The sequence below is a fragment of the Zootoca vivipara genome, chromosome 10 (assembly GCF_963506605.1).
Source record: "Zootoca vivipara chromosome 10, rZooViv1.1, whole genome shotgun sequence".
Lineage (NCBI taxonomy): Eukaryota > Metazoa > Chordata > Lepidosauria > Squamata > Lacertidae > Zootoca > Zootoca vivipara.
In genome coordinates this window covers 61,428,042-61,445,726 of record NC_083285.1, presented here as the reverse complement: position 1 = coordinate 61,445,726, position 17,685 = coordinate 61,428,042, and the positions used below count along the sequence as shown (strand labels likewise).

Below are 17,685 nucleotides of genomic sequence, written 5' to 3'. Positions count from 1 at the left end.
TTTCCCCCATCTTGGAAGACAAAGAAAATGTAGAGATGGTGGAAGCTCATCTTGTGGGAAATGGGACCTGCTGTGCTGCATGTGATCTCTCTTCCATCTCTCTGCTAAGGTTGGGAATGGAGAGGTGAGTGAACCCTGGGAATGGGCAGAGGGCTAAAGACAATTGCCCCTGGGAATAGCCTTCCCAGTCTTGTAAAATCAGGGTCAGAAGCCACATGCAGGAAGTATGACAATTCAATCATCTGCCTTGGAGCTCGCTAATCAAGTAAAATAACAATAACGTTTAACTGGTGGACCTAAAACTAGGAATGACCACCAATTCTGATGGATGTCAGTCAAAGGGCACTACCGAAATCATGCTCTGCCTGTTGGCTTCCCACAAACATCTGGGTGGATGCTGTGGAAAGCAGGATACTGGACGAGAAGGGTCTTTTTGGTCTCATGCAGCTGGGCTCTTGTTACCTTGCAACGTTTCACAGGTGACAACAGAGACTCTGGAGGCTTGCAACCTCCAGAGCAGTTTGGTGCAGGTGTTGAAGGTGCCCATGGACGTGGGCAGTTTTTGTGGCAAGTGCTGCCTCTAATTGCTCTCTATGAGACCATGAGAAGAGCCCGCTTTCTGAAGCCAAAGATCTATCTATCCCAGCATCCTGTTCTCACAGTGTCCAACCAGGTGGCTTGCAAGAAGGTCCTGGGTGCTTACAATAATAATTTATTATTTATATCCCGCCCATCTGGCTGGGTTTCCCCAGCCACTCTCCCCACCTGTGATTTCCAGCAACTGGTATTCAGAGGCACACGGCCTCCACTGGAGGTAAAATATAGCCCCCATGGCTAGTAAAGGGACCCCTGACCATTAGGTCCAGTCGTGACCGACTCTGGGGTTGCAGCGCTCATCTCGCATTATTGGCCGAGGGAGCCGGCGTACAGCTTCCAGGTCATGTGGCCAGCATGACAAAGCCACTTCTGGCAAACCAGTGCAGCACATGGAAACGCCGTTTACCTTCCCACTGTAGCGGTACCTATTTATCTACTTGCACTTTGACGTGCTTTCGAACTGCTAGGTTGGCAGGAGCAGGGACCGAGCAACGGGAGCTCACCCCGTCGCAGGGATTCGAACCGCCAACCTTCTGATTGGCAAGCTCTAGGCTCTGCGGTTTAACCCACAGCGCCACCTGCGTCCCATGGTTACCATGGCTAGTAACCACTCTTAAAAAGCCAGCTCCATCTGGTGCGCTGGCTGAGACCCTGCCTGCCTGCCCACTGTCTCGCCAGAGTAGTACATCCTCTGGTTATCTCCCACTTGGACTACTGCAATGCGCTCTACGTGGAACTACCTTTGAAGGTGACCCGGAAACCACACCTACTCCAGAATGCGGCAGCTAGACTGGTGACCGGGAGTGACCGCCGAGACTATATAACACCAGTCTTGAAAGACCTACATTGGCTCCCAGTATGTTTGCGAGCACAATTCAAAGTGTTGGTGCTGACCTTTAAAGCCCTAAATGGCCTTGGCCCAATATACCTGAAGGAGCGTCCCCACCTCTATCTTTCAGCCCAGACACTGAGGTCCAGCTCCGCGGGCCTTCTGGCAGTTCCCTCATGGCAAGAAGTGAGGTTACAGGGAACAAAGCAGAGGACCTTCTTGATAGTGGCACCTGCCCTATGGAACTCCCTCCCACCAGTTGTCAAATTATACAACCTTTTGAAGACATCTGAAAACAGCCCTGTATAGGGAAGTTTTTAAAGTTTAATGTTTTATTGTGTTTTTGTATATGCCAGAAGCAGCTCAGAGTGGCTGTTTTTGCATTTGACTTTGGATAAAAAGGGAGGAGGATCAAACAACAAGATTGTGGCCTTCCAGCCAGCCTGCCACACTCAATGATATATACTTACTGGAGAGAGATGTGTAAAGAGCAAAGGTTTTGAGGCTCGTAAGCTCCTTCAGCCTTGTTTCTTCTACGCTTCTGCAGAATATGTGCTCCCAGGCGTACAGCTTTAAAAGCTTGATCCCTTTCAGTATTTCATTGGTTTTCTTTAGCCTCTCTGTGGAGTAATCCTTTCCATCGATGGAAAATGGAGGGAGAAAAGGGGGAAAGAGCATTAAACCACCCATTTTAAAAAAATGTGAATAAATAATAATAAAATATTTTAGCAATTTGTGGCAAACTATAGATCGTGCCAAAATGCAAAGTGAGGCCACAGGGTGGAGAGGGGAGAGACCAAGAGACCATAATGTGCTTCTGACCCTTGAAAACATGGTTTGAAGATCAGCTGAAACATCAGGAGCTGTCTTACGCTGTCAATGTTTTTTAAAAAAAACGTAGTTGCCACATTTTCAAATCAGTTCAATAGTTTTTGATGCAAGAATTATGCCACAGTCAAACCTTGGTTGCCGAATGTAATCCATTCTGGAGGCCTGTTCAGCTTCTGAAAATGCTCGCTAACTGAGGCACGGCTTCTGATTGGTTGCAGGAGCTTCTTGCACTCAAGCGGAAGCCGCGTCAGATGTTCAGCTTCCGAAAACCATAGCATTTACTTCTGAGTTTTCAGCAGTCAGGAGCAGAAATGTTGCAAAACGGAGGCATTCAGGAGCCAAGGTTTGACTGTAGCCAGTTATATCGCTGTTCCTTTGGTTCAGGGGTCAGCAACCTTTTTCAGCTGTGGGCCAGTCCACCGTCCCTCAGACCATGTGGTGGGCCGGACTATATTGGGGGGGGGGGATGAACGAATTCCTATGCCCCGCAAATAACCCAGAGATGCATTTTAAATAAAAGGACACATTCTGCTCATGTAAAAACATGCTGATTCCCGGACCATCCATGGGCCGGATTGAAAAGGCGATTGGGCCGCATCCGGCCCACGGGCCTGAGGTTGCCTACACCTGCTTTGGTTGATCTGAAACCACTAAGTGCCCATCTAAATAATAATAATAATAATAATAATAATAATAATAATAATAATAATAATAGAATTCAAAGTAGAGTTGGAAGGGGTCCCCAGGGTCCTCTAGCCCAACCTCCTGCAATATAGGAAGCTTTTGCCCAACCTGGGGCTCGAACTCACAACCTGGAGGTTAAGAGTCTCATGCTCTGCCAGCCAACTGAGCTACGTCCAACAGTGTACAGTAGCCAAGCACAGAACTCCAGTGCATTACCCCTTCAGTTGCGTGCTTTAAATAGCTGCCAAGTCTCATGTGTGGAAAAACAACTTACAAGCGTGCTCTTCTGAGCCTCAGCCAACTTTGTCGCGATGAAATATTGTATTGGAGCCAGCAATACAATGACAGCAGCGCCGACCAAGGCACTCTCGCCAAGTAAGTTGTAGAGCAGGATCACCCCCATGATAATCTACAACAACAACAAAAAGGTGGAGGGAGAGAAGACTTAGGAAACATTGCCAGTTCTGTAGTTTCAGTGCACAAACCTGTATGAGATGATCTAAAGGCGAAGCTGCCAAGTTCAAAATATGTGGCATAATGCTTAACTGTAAAGGGTATGTAACAAAGGCTACTAAGTCATACTAAGTCAGACGTGGGTGGCGCTGTGGTCTAAACCTCTGAGCCTAGGTCTTGCCGATCAGAAGGTCAGCAGTTTGAACCCCCGCGACGGGGTGAGTTCCTGTTGCCCTGTCGCAGCTCCTGCCAACCTAGCAGTTCGAAAGCACGCCAGTGCAAGTAAATAAATAGGAATTGCTGTGGCAGGAAGGTAAACGGTGTTTCCGTGAGCTCTGGTTTCCTTCACGGTGTTCTGTTGTGCCAGATGCGGTTTAGTCATGCTGGCCACATGACCTGGAAAGCTGTCTGTGGACAAACGCCTGCACTCTTGGTCTGAAAGCGAGATGAGCGCCGCAATCCCATAGTCGCCTTTGACTGGACTTAACCGTCCAGAAGTCCTTTACCTTTGCCTTACCTTACTAATGTATGTTCGCTCCATACATTTAAAGCACTGTGATACCACTTTAAACAGTCATGGCTTCCCCCAAAGGATTCTGGGAGCTGAAGTTTGTTTAAGGGTGCTGAGAGCTGTTAGGTCCTTGTCACCTCTGCCCAGAGCTATGACCCCCCCAATTCCCCATAAATAGGGATTTATTGTTAACCCACTCCGGCAATTGCAGTTCTACGAGGGGAATTGGGGCCTCATAACAACTCTCAGCACCTTTCACATAAGACAGCTCCCAGAATTCTTTGGGGAAAGCCATGACAGTTTAAAGTGGTATCACAGTGTTTTGAATGTATGGGGTAAATGTGACTCTGGCATTGTTTACTCTGCCTTACGGTGGCTATCTGAGATCACTGGCAGAGGAGGTTTTTTCCGACCCTGCTACCTGAAATTACTTAATTCAGGGCAGGGGGGGGGGACCTGTGGCCCTCCAGCTGCTGTTGGGTTGCTACTCCATCCACTCCAGCCAGCATGGCCAAAGAAGAGCTGCAATGCACTCTGTGTGGGGCTCCCCTTGCAGCTGGGAACTGGAAAGAGCAGCTAATGCAGAATGGTGCAGCACAGTTGCTGACAGGAGCCACGCCCTCTCAGCATGTAACATTTCGGCTCAGAGATCCACTGGTTACCAATTTGTCACTGGGATAACTGCAAAGTTTTCTTGCAGTCACTACTAGCATGTTTAACAGCTGCATAGTAAAACTGCAGGAAATCCTTAACAGCTTGGGACTAGTTTACTTGCAAGATTGCCTTACACCATTTGCAGTAAATCATTCGTTTAGTGTGGCGGCAGCTACACTTTGGAACTCCCTGCCATTTGACACCAGGCAGATGCCTTTGTTGCACCCTTTCCAGCACCTGCTTAATATATTTTTGCCTAGGCAGCCTATCCGGACCTGTAGATGCTGATGTCTTTTTAATCTCTTTTCAGTTTTCTGTTGGTTTTAATCCTTTAAAAAAAAAATGTTTTCAATTACTTGGTTTTATCTGTTCTTATTAAGGGACGCGGGTGGCGCTGTGGGTTAAACCACGGAGCCTAGGGCTTGCCGATCAGAAGGTCGGCGGTTCGAATCCCAGGGACGGGGTGAGCTCCTGTTGCTCAGTCCCAGCTCCTGCCAACCTAGCAGTTCGAAAGCACGTCAAAGTGCAAGTAGATAAATAGGTACCGCTACAGCGGGAAGATAAACGGTGTTTCCGTGTGCTGCTCTGGTTCGCCAGAAGCGGCTTTGTCATGCTGGCCACATGACCTGGAAGCTGTACGCTGGCTCCCTCGGCCAATAACGCGAGATGAGCGCCGCAACCCCAGAGTCAGTCACGACTGGACCTAATGGTCAGGGGTCCCTTTACCTTTACCTTTACCTTTACCATATGAATCAGGCAAGGCTGTGCAGGCACTGGGTCAGGGTTGCGAGATGAGCCCCGCAATCCCATGGTCAGGGGTCCCTTTCCCTAACTATTCTTATTGATCGTTTTAATGGCACAGATTCAACATTCCCTGACCGCCAGTGCAAGGGCTGTTGTGCTAGCCTAAGGGGCAATAGTAACAGTTGTGCAATATGAAATCAAGTGCAGAAGCAGGATGTGCAACCTGTTGCGCAGCCACTCACGGGGACCATGCTGGCTTCTGGCACGATCTCGTGAGTCATTCCACTAGCACAGCTAGTACACTGCTAAAGAACTTTAACACAGTGCTGCATTTAATTCCTCCCAGTATTTCTTGTAAACAGCACAGGTGTTTGGTTATAATCAAGCAGTATATTAATTTTGCCAAATCCAGCAAAACAAAGAGTCATGGATGACGAGAGTTGTAGGCAAGCAACATCCAGAGGGCCATAGGTTTCCCATCCTCTGCTTTAACTGGAGATGCCAAGAATTGAACCCAGAAGCATCTCCATCCATCCATGTGCTCCAACCCTGAGCTTTGGTCCCTCCCTTAAGGCTCCATCGTTCTTTAAGATTCAGTAAAGTTGTATGGTTTGTTTGTTTGTTTGCAAAGCAGGTTCTCTCCATAGGAGAGAGCATGGGTTGCGGCAGGGCTAACAAAACGACCCAGGGCTTTGGGGGTGGGTCTGATTTGGCTTTGATTGGTGGTTTAATTGTTGCTGGGGATTTTGCCTTGTTGCAATTTGTTGATTGACAGCCCTTGCTTGGTTTAAACTGAAGGAGCAGTTTGTGCTACCTCTTTGCTGCTTGCTTCGAATCTCCCGCCCACCCTCCGCTTTATTTAGGCCCCTTTGCTTTGACCTTGCAGTGCCTGTCTAGGGGTCGCCTGTATTCAGGGGCCTGGTAGGAATTTTGCCACTTGACTGATTGGCTGGTGTCAGGTGGGTTTTGCCTACCATACTGCAATTAGTCACAACTTGTAAGGTTGCGGTTAGTCATTGGTTCAAATAATTGGTCGAGGGGTACGGATTTTGGCTGGGCCTGACCCTCATGTGATTGCTGCTGCCATATAGAAGTATTCTGTTAAAGGAATCCCGGGCTCCACATGTTTGTCTGTTTATCCCCACTAGGGGTCAGGACTGCGCATGAGCCTCGGGGAGCATCTGGGGAGAGGACAAAGAAGGACTTGTGCCCCCTGCCCCGTCCTCTCTCAGGGGGTGCTTACTTACTGACTCCCCTACTAGGCTAGAGGGAGTCAGATCTGTCCCAGGCGGGAGACAGATGGCTGGGAACCAATGACTAAGCAACCACTCACATTTTGATTGATTGTATTTTAATAAAAAAGATGTGGCCAAATTTTAATGCCAAAAACCTTTAAAAAAAATTATGGTGTCTGTGTGAGTTATTGGAGGGTCCTCTTGGTGCCTCGGCACGCAATGAATGAAATGAAATCTGTTGCATCTTCCAAAAATCAGTCCCTTACTTCGATGCTGTACCTGAACGGGCATAGCCCATAGGTTGGGACACAGGAAAAGGAACCACATCAGTTGATTAGTTTCAATGGCGACCAAGTTATTGATCTGCCCCAGAGTCATCTCTCCCATGGACAAGTTGGATGTGGAAAGTCTCAGGATCTTATTATAGATCATTGCCTGTGGGAAGAAGCAGTGCAAAATGTTATTATTATTATTATTATTATTTGTTTGCATATTTAATGAAAGGAAAAAAGAAGGAGGAGAAAAACATTTAAGGCCATAAAGTGAAAAAAGAGTATATAAATGATACTGAGATGTCAGGAACCGTACTGAGGAGGGCTGCACTGAGGAAGAATGGTGGAAGCCACCCCCTCCCCCTCCCCCTGGTCCTGATCCTGAATCTTCCCAGGAGCAGGAGGACAGCACAGATTTGGAACAGTGGGTATCTCTTGCAGATGACCACAGTGCCTGGAGGCAGTCAGATGGTGTATCCATATCAGGGACCAGAGGAGGAATCAGAGGCAGTTTTGGGGACTGCTGCTGGTTCGGTCAGACTAGGCGTGGAGCCTAGGGGGCGCTGAAGGGAGCGCCGTAACTCTGCTTTAGGATGGAGCACAAGAGACAGGGGGCGCCTAATTTCGGCACCATTTGCGGGTGGGGAGAAACCTTCCCTCAGCATCAATCTATAGGGGGGCAAATGTCACAAGGCAGTCTGGGAGGGGGTTCATTAAAGTTTGATGAATTGTGGGTGGGTTTTTTTTGTACCCCTCTTTCTTTTCAATCCAGAAAAATAAAATAAAAAAGGCTTGCCACTGCTTCAGGACGAGGTTCCTCTCCTCAGAACAGCCTTGCAGCATTTCCGAGCCAGACTAGGCATGGGAACGATGTTGCATTTTGATGATGCAGCGGCATTCCTACGGCTAGGAATGTGGCATGGCTCCTCTGAAGAGGAAGTGTGCCAAGGCTTCCCCACCCCCACCCACCCCACCCCCCAGTTTATAAAAAGAAAAAGAAATAAAAAGACAACTACTCGCAGCCACCTCATGAAAATGTCAGTGAATCTGAAAGTAGTACAAGTTACATTCTCCCATTGCCCCTGAAAGCCGACAAAATGTTGTTTGAAGGTGGGGTGGCAGCTAAGGGATGGGGAGACTTCTGCCCAGGCCAATTTTAAAAGCCTGGTGCCACTTGGTGGGACAGACCTATATAGCTGGCTCCAGCCTCATGATTCAAATCAGGAATCCCCAGCTGGTTTGGGGCTACAACTCCCATCATCCCTAGCTCACAGGACCAGTGGTCAAGGATGATGGGAATTGTAGTCCCAAAACATCTGGAGGGCCGAATTTGAGGGTGCCTGATTCAAATATTATTTCTTTAAAGTATCTATCCTGTCATTCCTCCCAAAGGAGCCCAAGGTATAAAATACCCAAACAGTAAATGTTTTTTTAAAAATAATAATAATAATAATATAATTTATTATTTCTACCTGGCCCATCTGGCTGGGTTTCCCCAGCCACTCTGGGCGGCTTCCAACAGAAAAGCAAAATACAGCAAAACCCTACCAACTTCTGAAAACATATTTTAAAACAGTTAATGATATCAAGATTGGCAGACAGTGTCTTTTAGCCCTCAAGTGCCTGAGTAAACACTAATGTTTTACAATTTCTCCAGAATGTTATTAATGAGGGAGCAGATGCATCTTACAGGGGAGGGCATCCTATAAACAAGGAGCCGCCACCAAGAAGGCCCTGTCATTGGTCAACGCCAACCGGGCAGCAGCCAGCAATTGTAACTGCTATCAGGTACAAAGGATACTGGAGAGACTCCTTAATGTCATCCAAACAACCAAACACTTTTTATCAAATCTTTCCCAATCCTCCTGGTCCAATTGGGCCAAAGTATGAATAATTTAAAGCCTTGGCAAAGCCATTTCAGAGCCGGTGGAGTAATGGCTTTATTTACCAGCAAAGCTCCTCGTAGATTGATGCCTGTTTCTATGGTAACGTAGTAGGAGGCCTGGAGAAAGGTCCTCTGCAGGATGAGGGCCATGAAGAGGAGAACTGCCAGGACATAGGCGGTTTTGAGGAAATTGGTCGAAGTGAGGAACGGATCCGTAGAATTCTACGGAGCAAAACGAAAGAGATTGTTTCAACTAAGAGATAATATTGGAGGTCTAACCGAACAGCAAGGAAATGAAAAATAATAATAATTAGGGCTATCACCCAATTAGAGAAGGCCTAAGGCAATTAACCTGGAAAACTTGCATAAACGTGAATGTGAATAAACAATAATTGCTAAGAAAAAAGCATTGTTTCTTTGTTTAAACAAACCACAATTTTTCTCTAAAGTATCAAAAAAAGAAAGTACAGTTAAAAATAAGAAGACTAAAATAATCCTGGAGTCTCTGATAAAACAATAGTTTGTTGAAGAAACACACACACACCCTCCCCCTGTTTCATTTATGATTTGTTAAACCATAGTTTCCTGTGACATATGAATTGGGAAGCTTTCGGTATAAGTGCTTCTTACAAACCAAATGTCTTGACTTCAAGACAAAAGAAAAAGCCTATTCAAATGATGTTTCAACACACAAACACACACGCCCTTCCCCAATCACCTAAATTTTAGGTCCCATAATAAACAGTAACCAACTGAGGACCAACAAGCCATCTACCTTTAAAAAATGCTCTAATTTACTTACTCTAGCTGGGTAAATAGCTCCAGAGGTTAAGGCACTGTAGTTTGCAGACGTTGCATTGGCCATGAGAGTGTTGTCTTCAGTCTCGTTAGAAAAACTCATAACGATGCCGGAAATACAGAGCGGTCCAGCAAACCCCAACAGGTCGGCTAAGTAACGGAACGTACTGCTCAGAAGGATTGGCCGCCCGAAGGCGCGATACATGGCAAGCCAGATAGAAGGTTTGCGGTTTGGCTTGTCGGCCACTTTTTTCTGGGAAAGAAAATAGGTTGGAGGATGCAATTTTTTTTTTGAAATAAATTAAACTCTCTTTTTTCTTGTAAGGATGCTGCTATGTTTCTCTTCTAAAAATAAATCAACTTACACGAAACGATCCGAACAGAAGCATGTTTGTCCTACAATCAATCTCTAGAACTGAATCGATACAGGGTACGTTGAGATAAAGGGGCTTTTTCTACATAAACGAAGAACCAGCATGATTGTTTCCCCAAATATGGATATTCACATTCTGTCCAATTTGCACCATTGCTTAGGAAATGCGAAGAATTATCAACGGAAAACCAGATTTAAATCATCTATTTAAACTTGTTGCTTTTCTTGCTAATTTCAGCTCATGAATCAACACATTGATTGGAGCTGCCTTCATTTAAAGCAGGGGCGGGGAAAACCTTTTTTTCTGCGAGGGCCGCATTCTCCTCATGACAACATTCTGGGGGCCGCCTGCCAGCGGTGGGCGGAGTTTGAGGCAACAGTGGGAGGAGCAATGATAGCTTTGAGTTTGTACAGTAAAGGAGCTTCTGAGCGCACCCCCCTGTCTTCCATAAAGCAAGCAAGAAGCATTATCAGAGTTCAAGGACAGGCAAAAATACACAAGGCGTGAAGAGGGACAGTGGGTAAAGCAGGTGAGGCTAGGGAGAGTTCTGAGGGCCAGATGGAGAGGCCTGGGGGGCCATGGAGGAGATTCATAATTAACCATGATGAAAGCAGCTCAAAACATACACCCTGTGCAGACATCCTTAGGAATATTTGGTTATTAATGAATATTTATTCACAAAATTGACCCAAGGTATCTTGCTGCCTGAGGTAAATGACCAGATGCCCCCACCATTCTTGGTCTTACTTCTACACCGGCAACCTTTTCACATTTGAGGACAGCTTTATCTCCAGCATGTTGCTGCCACTGCCCACCCCTCATTTCTGCCGCCTAAGGCAGCTTCCTCAATTTCCCTAAAGGTAGGGCTGGTAAAGGGCTTGACACATTCAAAAGGAATGAAGGCCTGGAAAGGGCGAATGTGGAATAAATTTACCTCTGATTTTGCTGGAGGTGAAATTGACAGGCAGCAGGTACGGGTGGATGAAGCAATGGCTATAAATGTTACTACTACGTAATAATGATGATGATGATGATGATGATGATAAAAAAAATTAATTTGATCCTTCCAAACTGTCTGTAGATGTTGCTGGGTTTTTTTCCCCTGAGGGGATCCTCTATATTTATACTTTTGCTTTAGGAAAAATGGAGTGGCAACTATCCTTTGGAAACAGGACTCACAGAGATCATTGGAGGTGACAGTCCATTCAATAAACTATCCAAAAGCATCCCGCATGGAGATTGTGCTGAAGGCACTCACTACGGTATTCATTATTCTTGGTTTGACTTTGGGTACTTTTAGTTTGGTTTATTGTTCATTTGATCCCCTCCTCCACCCCACCCTCACACCCTGTAATCTGCCTTGAAACTCTTCTTGGGTTAAATGTGACATACAGCTTTAGAAACTAGCCAACTAAATAAAAATAGAATTATTACCGCTGCTATTATAGGAACAGATCTTGGGTAGATTGCTTTGATATAGGACCATGAACCTGAGGCTGACAGAGCTATTCTCACCACAAAATTGTGTCTGAGATAATTTAACAGCCTCATGTTCATCGTCTTTCACTGAAGCACGATAAAAGGCTTTGGGGGAGAACAGACTCCTACATTCTCCAAAGGGATGGAATGCACTCAAGGCCAGCTCTGTCCCATTTAATACAGGAACAGTTTGGCTTAAATCCTTCTCTCCTCAGAAATCTTATAAACCGGCTATGCATGAGTAACAGCTAGCAAGATCGCTTCAATTTAAGTTGTGGTACCAGTGTAGACAATGGCAAAAGTTAGCAGCTGCCTCAGGCCTCCAGATGTAGAATAACTTTCGGAACTTTCCTAAAAATTTGCCTGTACAATAGTTCCTTTTTCAAAGCAGAAGTGGCAAGGATTGGATATGAATAGCATGCAATCTACCCCCAAGCTTAGGCATTTTGTGGGCACCGTGGGGCCCCAAAACAGGGTGTCCTGATTTTATCAGGACAGTTGAGGGATATGCAATGGCCATCCTGCCTCTGTTCAAAAATCTCCTGTGAAGGATCCGATGAAGATGAATGAACTTGGATGGCTTGAAAAGTGGGTTAGACAAATTACTGGAAGGTAAGATTGCATCAATGGCTAACAGCCACCATGGCTGTCTTCGACCTCAACTACTGGAGGCATTATAGGAATCAAAAGCAGAGCGAGTGGCTGTCACAATCAGGTTCTGTTCCCGCTCAGGAAGTTACCTTTTGCTCCTCATATGCATCTTTCAAGCAGACGTAGTTTGTAAGGGCTCGCATGGCGATCGGCAGTTTCCCAATCGCCTTCAGGTCAATAGGCTTCCTGTGAGCTGTTATGATAAGCGTGTTCATCCACCAGTAGGTTGCTTTGGAGAGCAAGTTGACGAAGGGCTGGAGGAACCTCACACCCAGATCTTGAAGATCTTCAGGAGGCTTCACTTTCTGAGGGTTTGTGAAAAACACATATTTCTGGGGATAAAAACAACAAAGAACACATTGAGTGGCAGGTGATTTTTTTAATGGTTTTTTTATTTTTTTTAATGGTTTATTATTATGGTGACATGATAGCCTTGTTCAAATATATGAAAGGATGTCATATGGAGGAGGGAGAAAGATTGTTATCTGCTGCTCCAGAGAAGCGGACAGGGAGCAATAGATTCAAACTTCAAGAAAGAAGATTCCACCTAAACATTAGGAAGAACTTCCTGACAGTAAGAGCTGTTCAGCAGTGGAATTTGCTACCAAGGAGTGTGGTGGAGTCTCCTTCTTTGGAGGTCTTTAAGCAGAGGCTTGACAGGCCTATGTCAAGAATGCTTTGATGGTGTTTCCTGCTTGGCTGGACTGGGTTGGCCCTTGTGGTCTCTTCCAACTCTATGATTCTATGATTTCTTTTTTTATTTCTTTTATATATATATATTAAGTTATAAATAAACCTGAGTTTGTTATAAATAAACCTGTAATTTTATTTGTCCTGTATTTTTATATTGTGAACCACTCTCAGACATTTGGATGAAGGGCAGTATATAAATTTAATAAATAATGACCGTTCCCCACATAAAGGGGAGGCGTGTTTTGCGCAGTCGTGCGCCCTGAGGCAGCCCTGGAAATTTGGAAGCCGGCACTGCCTACCTGGGGCTGGATACTGGTGTTCCCCGCCCACTCAGTTAGCCGTCCAATCCAGCTCTGGGAGGCGTGCCGGGGGGATTGGCCAGGTAGGAACAGGTAGCCTTACCTTGCACACGCTGGAAGCAGAGCCATTCTTGGGAAGCAGCCGATGGATTCAGAGCTTTCCCACCCTCCACTCCCTAAATTAACGCTTGAATTACAGGTAATTTCCTTCCACAGGCGTACACGCACGCAGCCGCTGCTACGACAAAGCTGCTATTGAAGGGCCGGAAAGGAATTTCCCTGCATTGGCAGGTTTCGCCTTTCCCGTAGCAATTCGTCACAACTTGGCAGATGCAGGCCTTGGGCGGAATCCTTTAGTCATTTACATAAAGGGGCGGGGCATGGGGCGGTGACCCCCTCGCCCCATCGCGGCGGCGATAACAGGGTTCCTGTAAATGGGGCAAAAGGGGGGGCATTGACCATACGCTTAGGCCGTCATTGCCCTCCCCCTCCAGCGGCTGCGATCGAGGGGGGCGGGCTATCTGCTTGAATATATGTTCTCCAGAGTTAGCCCAACCCCCGCACATGCTGGACAACCCTGAAAGTTACCCCACCCCCGGCTGGGGGCTGGGAGGGATATACGCCCAATGCCTGAGCCAAGGTCTTCCTACATCTGAATTTTAATAAAGTTGTGGCTAATTTCAATCCCATAAAACGTGGTCTTGCGTCATTATTCCGCTCGGGGGCTGCCTGGGGTTTTGGGGGGACTCCACCTGACTGTGCAATAATATCTTTCCCTTCCTTCAAGGAGTTCAAAGTGGCAGACCTGCTTCTCTCCTCACCCCCCACCCCCAGTTCATTTAATCCCCAGAGCAAACCAGGTGAGGTACGTTGAGCTCAGGGATGGCGACTAACCCAAATTCACCTAAATTTAATAAATACTTTTTATATATAAATAGCTGGTTACCATTCTATGTCCTTTTAAATATGTTTGTGGGAGGCAGGGCTATGGATTTGTTTTGGCTTGGGTCTTCTTTTTATGATATGTTGTGAACCTACCTGAAATCTTTAATTTAATAAGTAAAATTAACAATAATGAAATAGTAAGCTTCTTGGCCAGGGACGCGGGTGGCGCTGTGGTCTAAACCACTGAGCCTAGGGCTTGCCGATCAGAAGGTCAGTGTTTCGAATCCCCACGACGGGGTGAGCTCCTGTTGTTCGGTCCCAGCTCCTGCCCACCTAGCAGCTCGAAAGCACGTCAAAGTGCAATTAGATAAATAGGTACCGCTACAGCGGGAAGGTAAACGGAGTTCCCGTGCGCTGCTCTGGTTCGCCAGAAGCGGCTTAGTGATGCTGGTCACATGACCCGGAAGTTGTCTGCGGACAAACACCACCTCCCTCGGCCTATACAGCGAGATGAGCGCCACAACCCCAGAGTCGTCCGCACCTGGACCTAATGGTCAGGGGTACCTTTACCTTTACCTTTAAGCTTCTTGGCCAAGCAGAGAACTGAAACTAAAGCCCTCCACTCCACTGGCCAATGGCTGGTGGATAACACGGCAAAGTTATATAAAGTCTAGAATCTCCGCCAAGCGGAACACACCCTGACACGTATGACGTTGATCTCCACTGCCATCAATAAGCCATAGAGCACAACCATCAGTCCGGTGATGCAGAAACGCAGCTGCTGAAAGCTGAACCCATCTTGGCAATATCTGACCAGCTTGATAGTTTTGGTGACAAAGGCCATGACCCAGTACAGAAACAGAGCTGCGACATAAAGGAAGAAATAACACTTAGTTATATATAGGTATCGTTAATCTCTAATCTGCCCACCTGCCCACCTAGCAGTTCGAAAGCACATCAAAGTGCAAGTAGCTTAATAGGTATCGCTCCGGCGGGAAGGTAAACAGTGTTTCCGTGCACTGCTCTGGTTCGCCAGAAGCAGCTTTGTCATGCTGGCCACATGACCCGGAAGCTGTCTGCGGACAAACACCGGCTCCCTCGGCCTATAGAGCGAGATGAGCGCCGCAACCCCAGAGTCGGACACGACTGGACCGGATGGTCAGGTCCCTTTACCTTTACTTTTAATCTCTAATCTATCAAGCAATCTCCCCAGAGTCTACTGAGGATATAACCCGTTTAAAAAAAGAGGTTATGGAAACAGTGTGTTGTTTCCAATGTTAGCCATACTCAAAGTAGGCCCACCAATCTTAATGGACATGGCTAACTTAAGTGCATTAATTACAGGTAGGTAGCCGTGTTGGTCTGAGTCAAAGCAAAATAAAAAAAATCCTTCAGTAGCACCTTAAAGACCAACTAAGAACACCATTTCAGATAAAACCACAGCGGACTTTGCTACCAAACTCTGCCACTTTGTCCTTACCCACAACCACTTCAAATTTGGTGATGACCTGTTCCTCCAGATCAGCGGCACAGCCATGGGCACCCGCATGGCCCCACAGTATGCCAACATCTTCATGGCAGATTTAGAACAACGTTTCCTAGACTTCTACCCACTCAAACCTCTCTTGTACCTACGATACATTGACGATATTTTTATTATCTGGACACATGGACAACAGACCCTGGAAACCTTCCACCAGACATTCAATGACTTTCACCCCACCATCAACCTAACAATGAACCAATCTATGCAAGAAATACATTTTTTGGACACTACTATAAAAATACAGGATGGACATATAGACACCACCTTATACAGAAAACCAACTGACCGACAAACATATCTACATGCCTCTAGCTACCATCCCAAACATACCAAACAATCCATCGTATACAGCCAGGCCCTACGTTACAACCGTTACAACTCTACAGACAGAGAATCTCACCTAAGAGATCTACAGCAAACCTTTTTAGAACTAAAATATCCACCTGATGAAGTTAAACAACAGATCAACAGAGCCAGACTGATACCTAGAGAGAACCTGCTGCAAGACAGACCCAAAAAAGAAAATAACAGAACACCACTAGTCATCACATACAGCTCCCAAGTTAAAACAGTACAACGCATCATCAGAGATCTACAGCCTCTCCTGGACAATGACAGCTCCCTTTCTCAAGCTCTGGGAGGAAGACCTTTCATTGCCTACAGACAGCCACCCAATCTTAAACAACTCCTCACCCACAATAATACAACCACCAGACTTAACATGGACACTGGTACCAGAGCCTGCAATAAACCCAGATGCCAACTTTGCTGCCACATACACCCGGACAACATCATTACTGGCCCCAACAACATCCAACATACCATCTCAGGACTATTTAATTGCTCATCTTCTAACATTGTGTATGCCATCAAATGCCAACAGTGCCCTTCAGCTCTCTATATTGGACAAACAGGCCAAACCCTACGCCAAAGGATAAATGGACATAAATCTGACATCAGGAACCATAAGACAGAGAAACCAGTAGGAGAACACTTCAATCTCCCAGGACATTCTATACAAGATCTCAAAGCAGCTGTTTTATTACAGAGAAATTTCAGGAACAGACTGGAAAGAGAAGTTGCTGAATTGGAACTCATTACCAAGCTTAAAACCATGGAGCCACCTGGGATGAATAGAGACATCAGATTCTTATCTCATTATGCATGATCAAGCTTTCTTTAGCGCCTCAGCCCTTGCTTCCCCCCCCCCAGGACTAATTGCAGCCATCAGCAGCCGTTAACAGCCATCCACAGGTTTACCACTCCCATCAGCCCATCACCCATTCCCACCCACCCCCACCACCCTCTGTATATATATATAAGGGTCTAACACTTCTGTTTCCAGTGTATCTGAAGAAGTGTGCATGCACACGAAAGCTCATACCAAAATAAAAACTTAGTTGGTCTTTAAGGTGCTACTGAAGGAATTTTTTTATTTTGCTTTAAGTGCATTAATTTTGATTGGTCTACTCCGAGTCGGATACAATCCACTAGAGACAACTGAACAAAGATGACATATAATAGGCATCTAAAGATCGCTATCCGAAATCTGCTAGCCCTTTTCTAAGTGCACTGATGTCTTCTGTTCTGTTGAATGTACACAACCTGTTTAGCTGTTGTGGCTCTGCCATGTATTTCCATGGAGGGAAAACACATGTGAGTCTCATTTTATTCCTCACAGCACAAATATTTATGTAGGCTTTAGCAGCGCATCCAGCACGGCTTAGGTTGCACCAGTTTGCTCGAAAAGCTCACTGAACAGAGAATGCATGCTTTTTTTAATAAAAAAAAAATCAACTGCTTACCCAGAAGAAGTTTTGGAAAATTTGAGGTCTCAATATTGTGGTAATAAACGATAGCTGTTGTCGCTGCTACAAATCCCATTATAGCAGGGAGGAAGAGATGCAGGTGGCGAGTCTTCAACTGTCTGCAAGGGAACAAGGGTGATGTCAAAAATGTGACTGGATTGCAAAATATAGAGTTCAAGCAGATAAACTATAACGCTCAGAAGCCCCTGTTCAGATCTCACCCCTGCAAAAGATTCACTAGCCAGCCTTGGGTACTAAGTCTACATCACAGGGCTGGCTCTAGATGTTGTTTTGTAAAGAGCTTTGAGGTGGGTTGTTGTTGTTTTTACGATCACGTGGATATAAAATTTAATGACATAAATAAATAAATCAAATCCCAACAGGTTCAGCCAGCATGGTCAATGGTCAGGGGACATAGGAGTTGCGGTTCAACAACTTCTGGAAGCCACCAGGTCGG

General features: G+C 46.0%; 1 protein-coding gene across 6 annotated transcripts in view; it reads right to left on the bottom strand.

Annotated features, from left to right (window-relative positions):
• The window catches only part of ABCC9 (ATP binding cassette subfamily C member 9), an 85,346-nt gene that overhangs the window by 59,011 nt on the left and 8,650 nt on the right, over positions 1-17,685 (bottom strand). For all 6 annotated transcript variants that reach the window (XM_035127133.2, XM_035127136.2, XM_035127138.2 and 3 more), the window contains exons 5-12: positions 17,226-17,347; positions 14,572-14,738; positions 12,087-12,329; positions 9,498-9,746; positions 8,759-8,917; positions 6,818-6,973; positions 3,216-3,350; positions 1,897-2,059 (exon numbers count right to left, since the gene is read on the bottom strand). In XM_035127133.2, the coding sequence (XP_034983024.1) occupies positions 1,897-2,059; positions 3,216-3,350; positions 6,818-6,973; positions 8,759-8,917; positions 9,498-9,746; positions 12,087-12,329; positions 14,572-14,738; positions 17,226-17,347 (1,394 nt within the window). The remainder of the gene's footprint in view (positions 1-1,896; positions 2,060-3,215; positions 3,351-6,817; positions 6,974-8,758; positions 8,918-9,497; positions 9,747-12,086; positions 12,330-14,571; positions 14,739-17,225; positions 17,348-17,685) is intronic.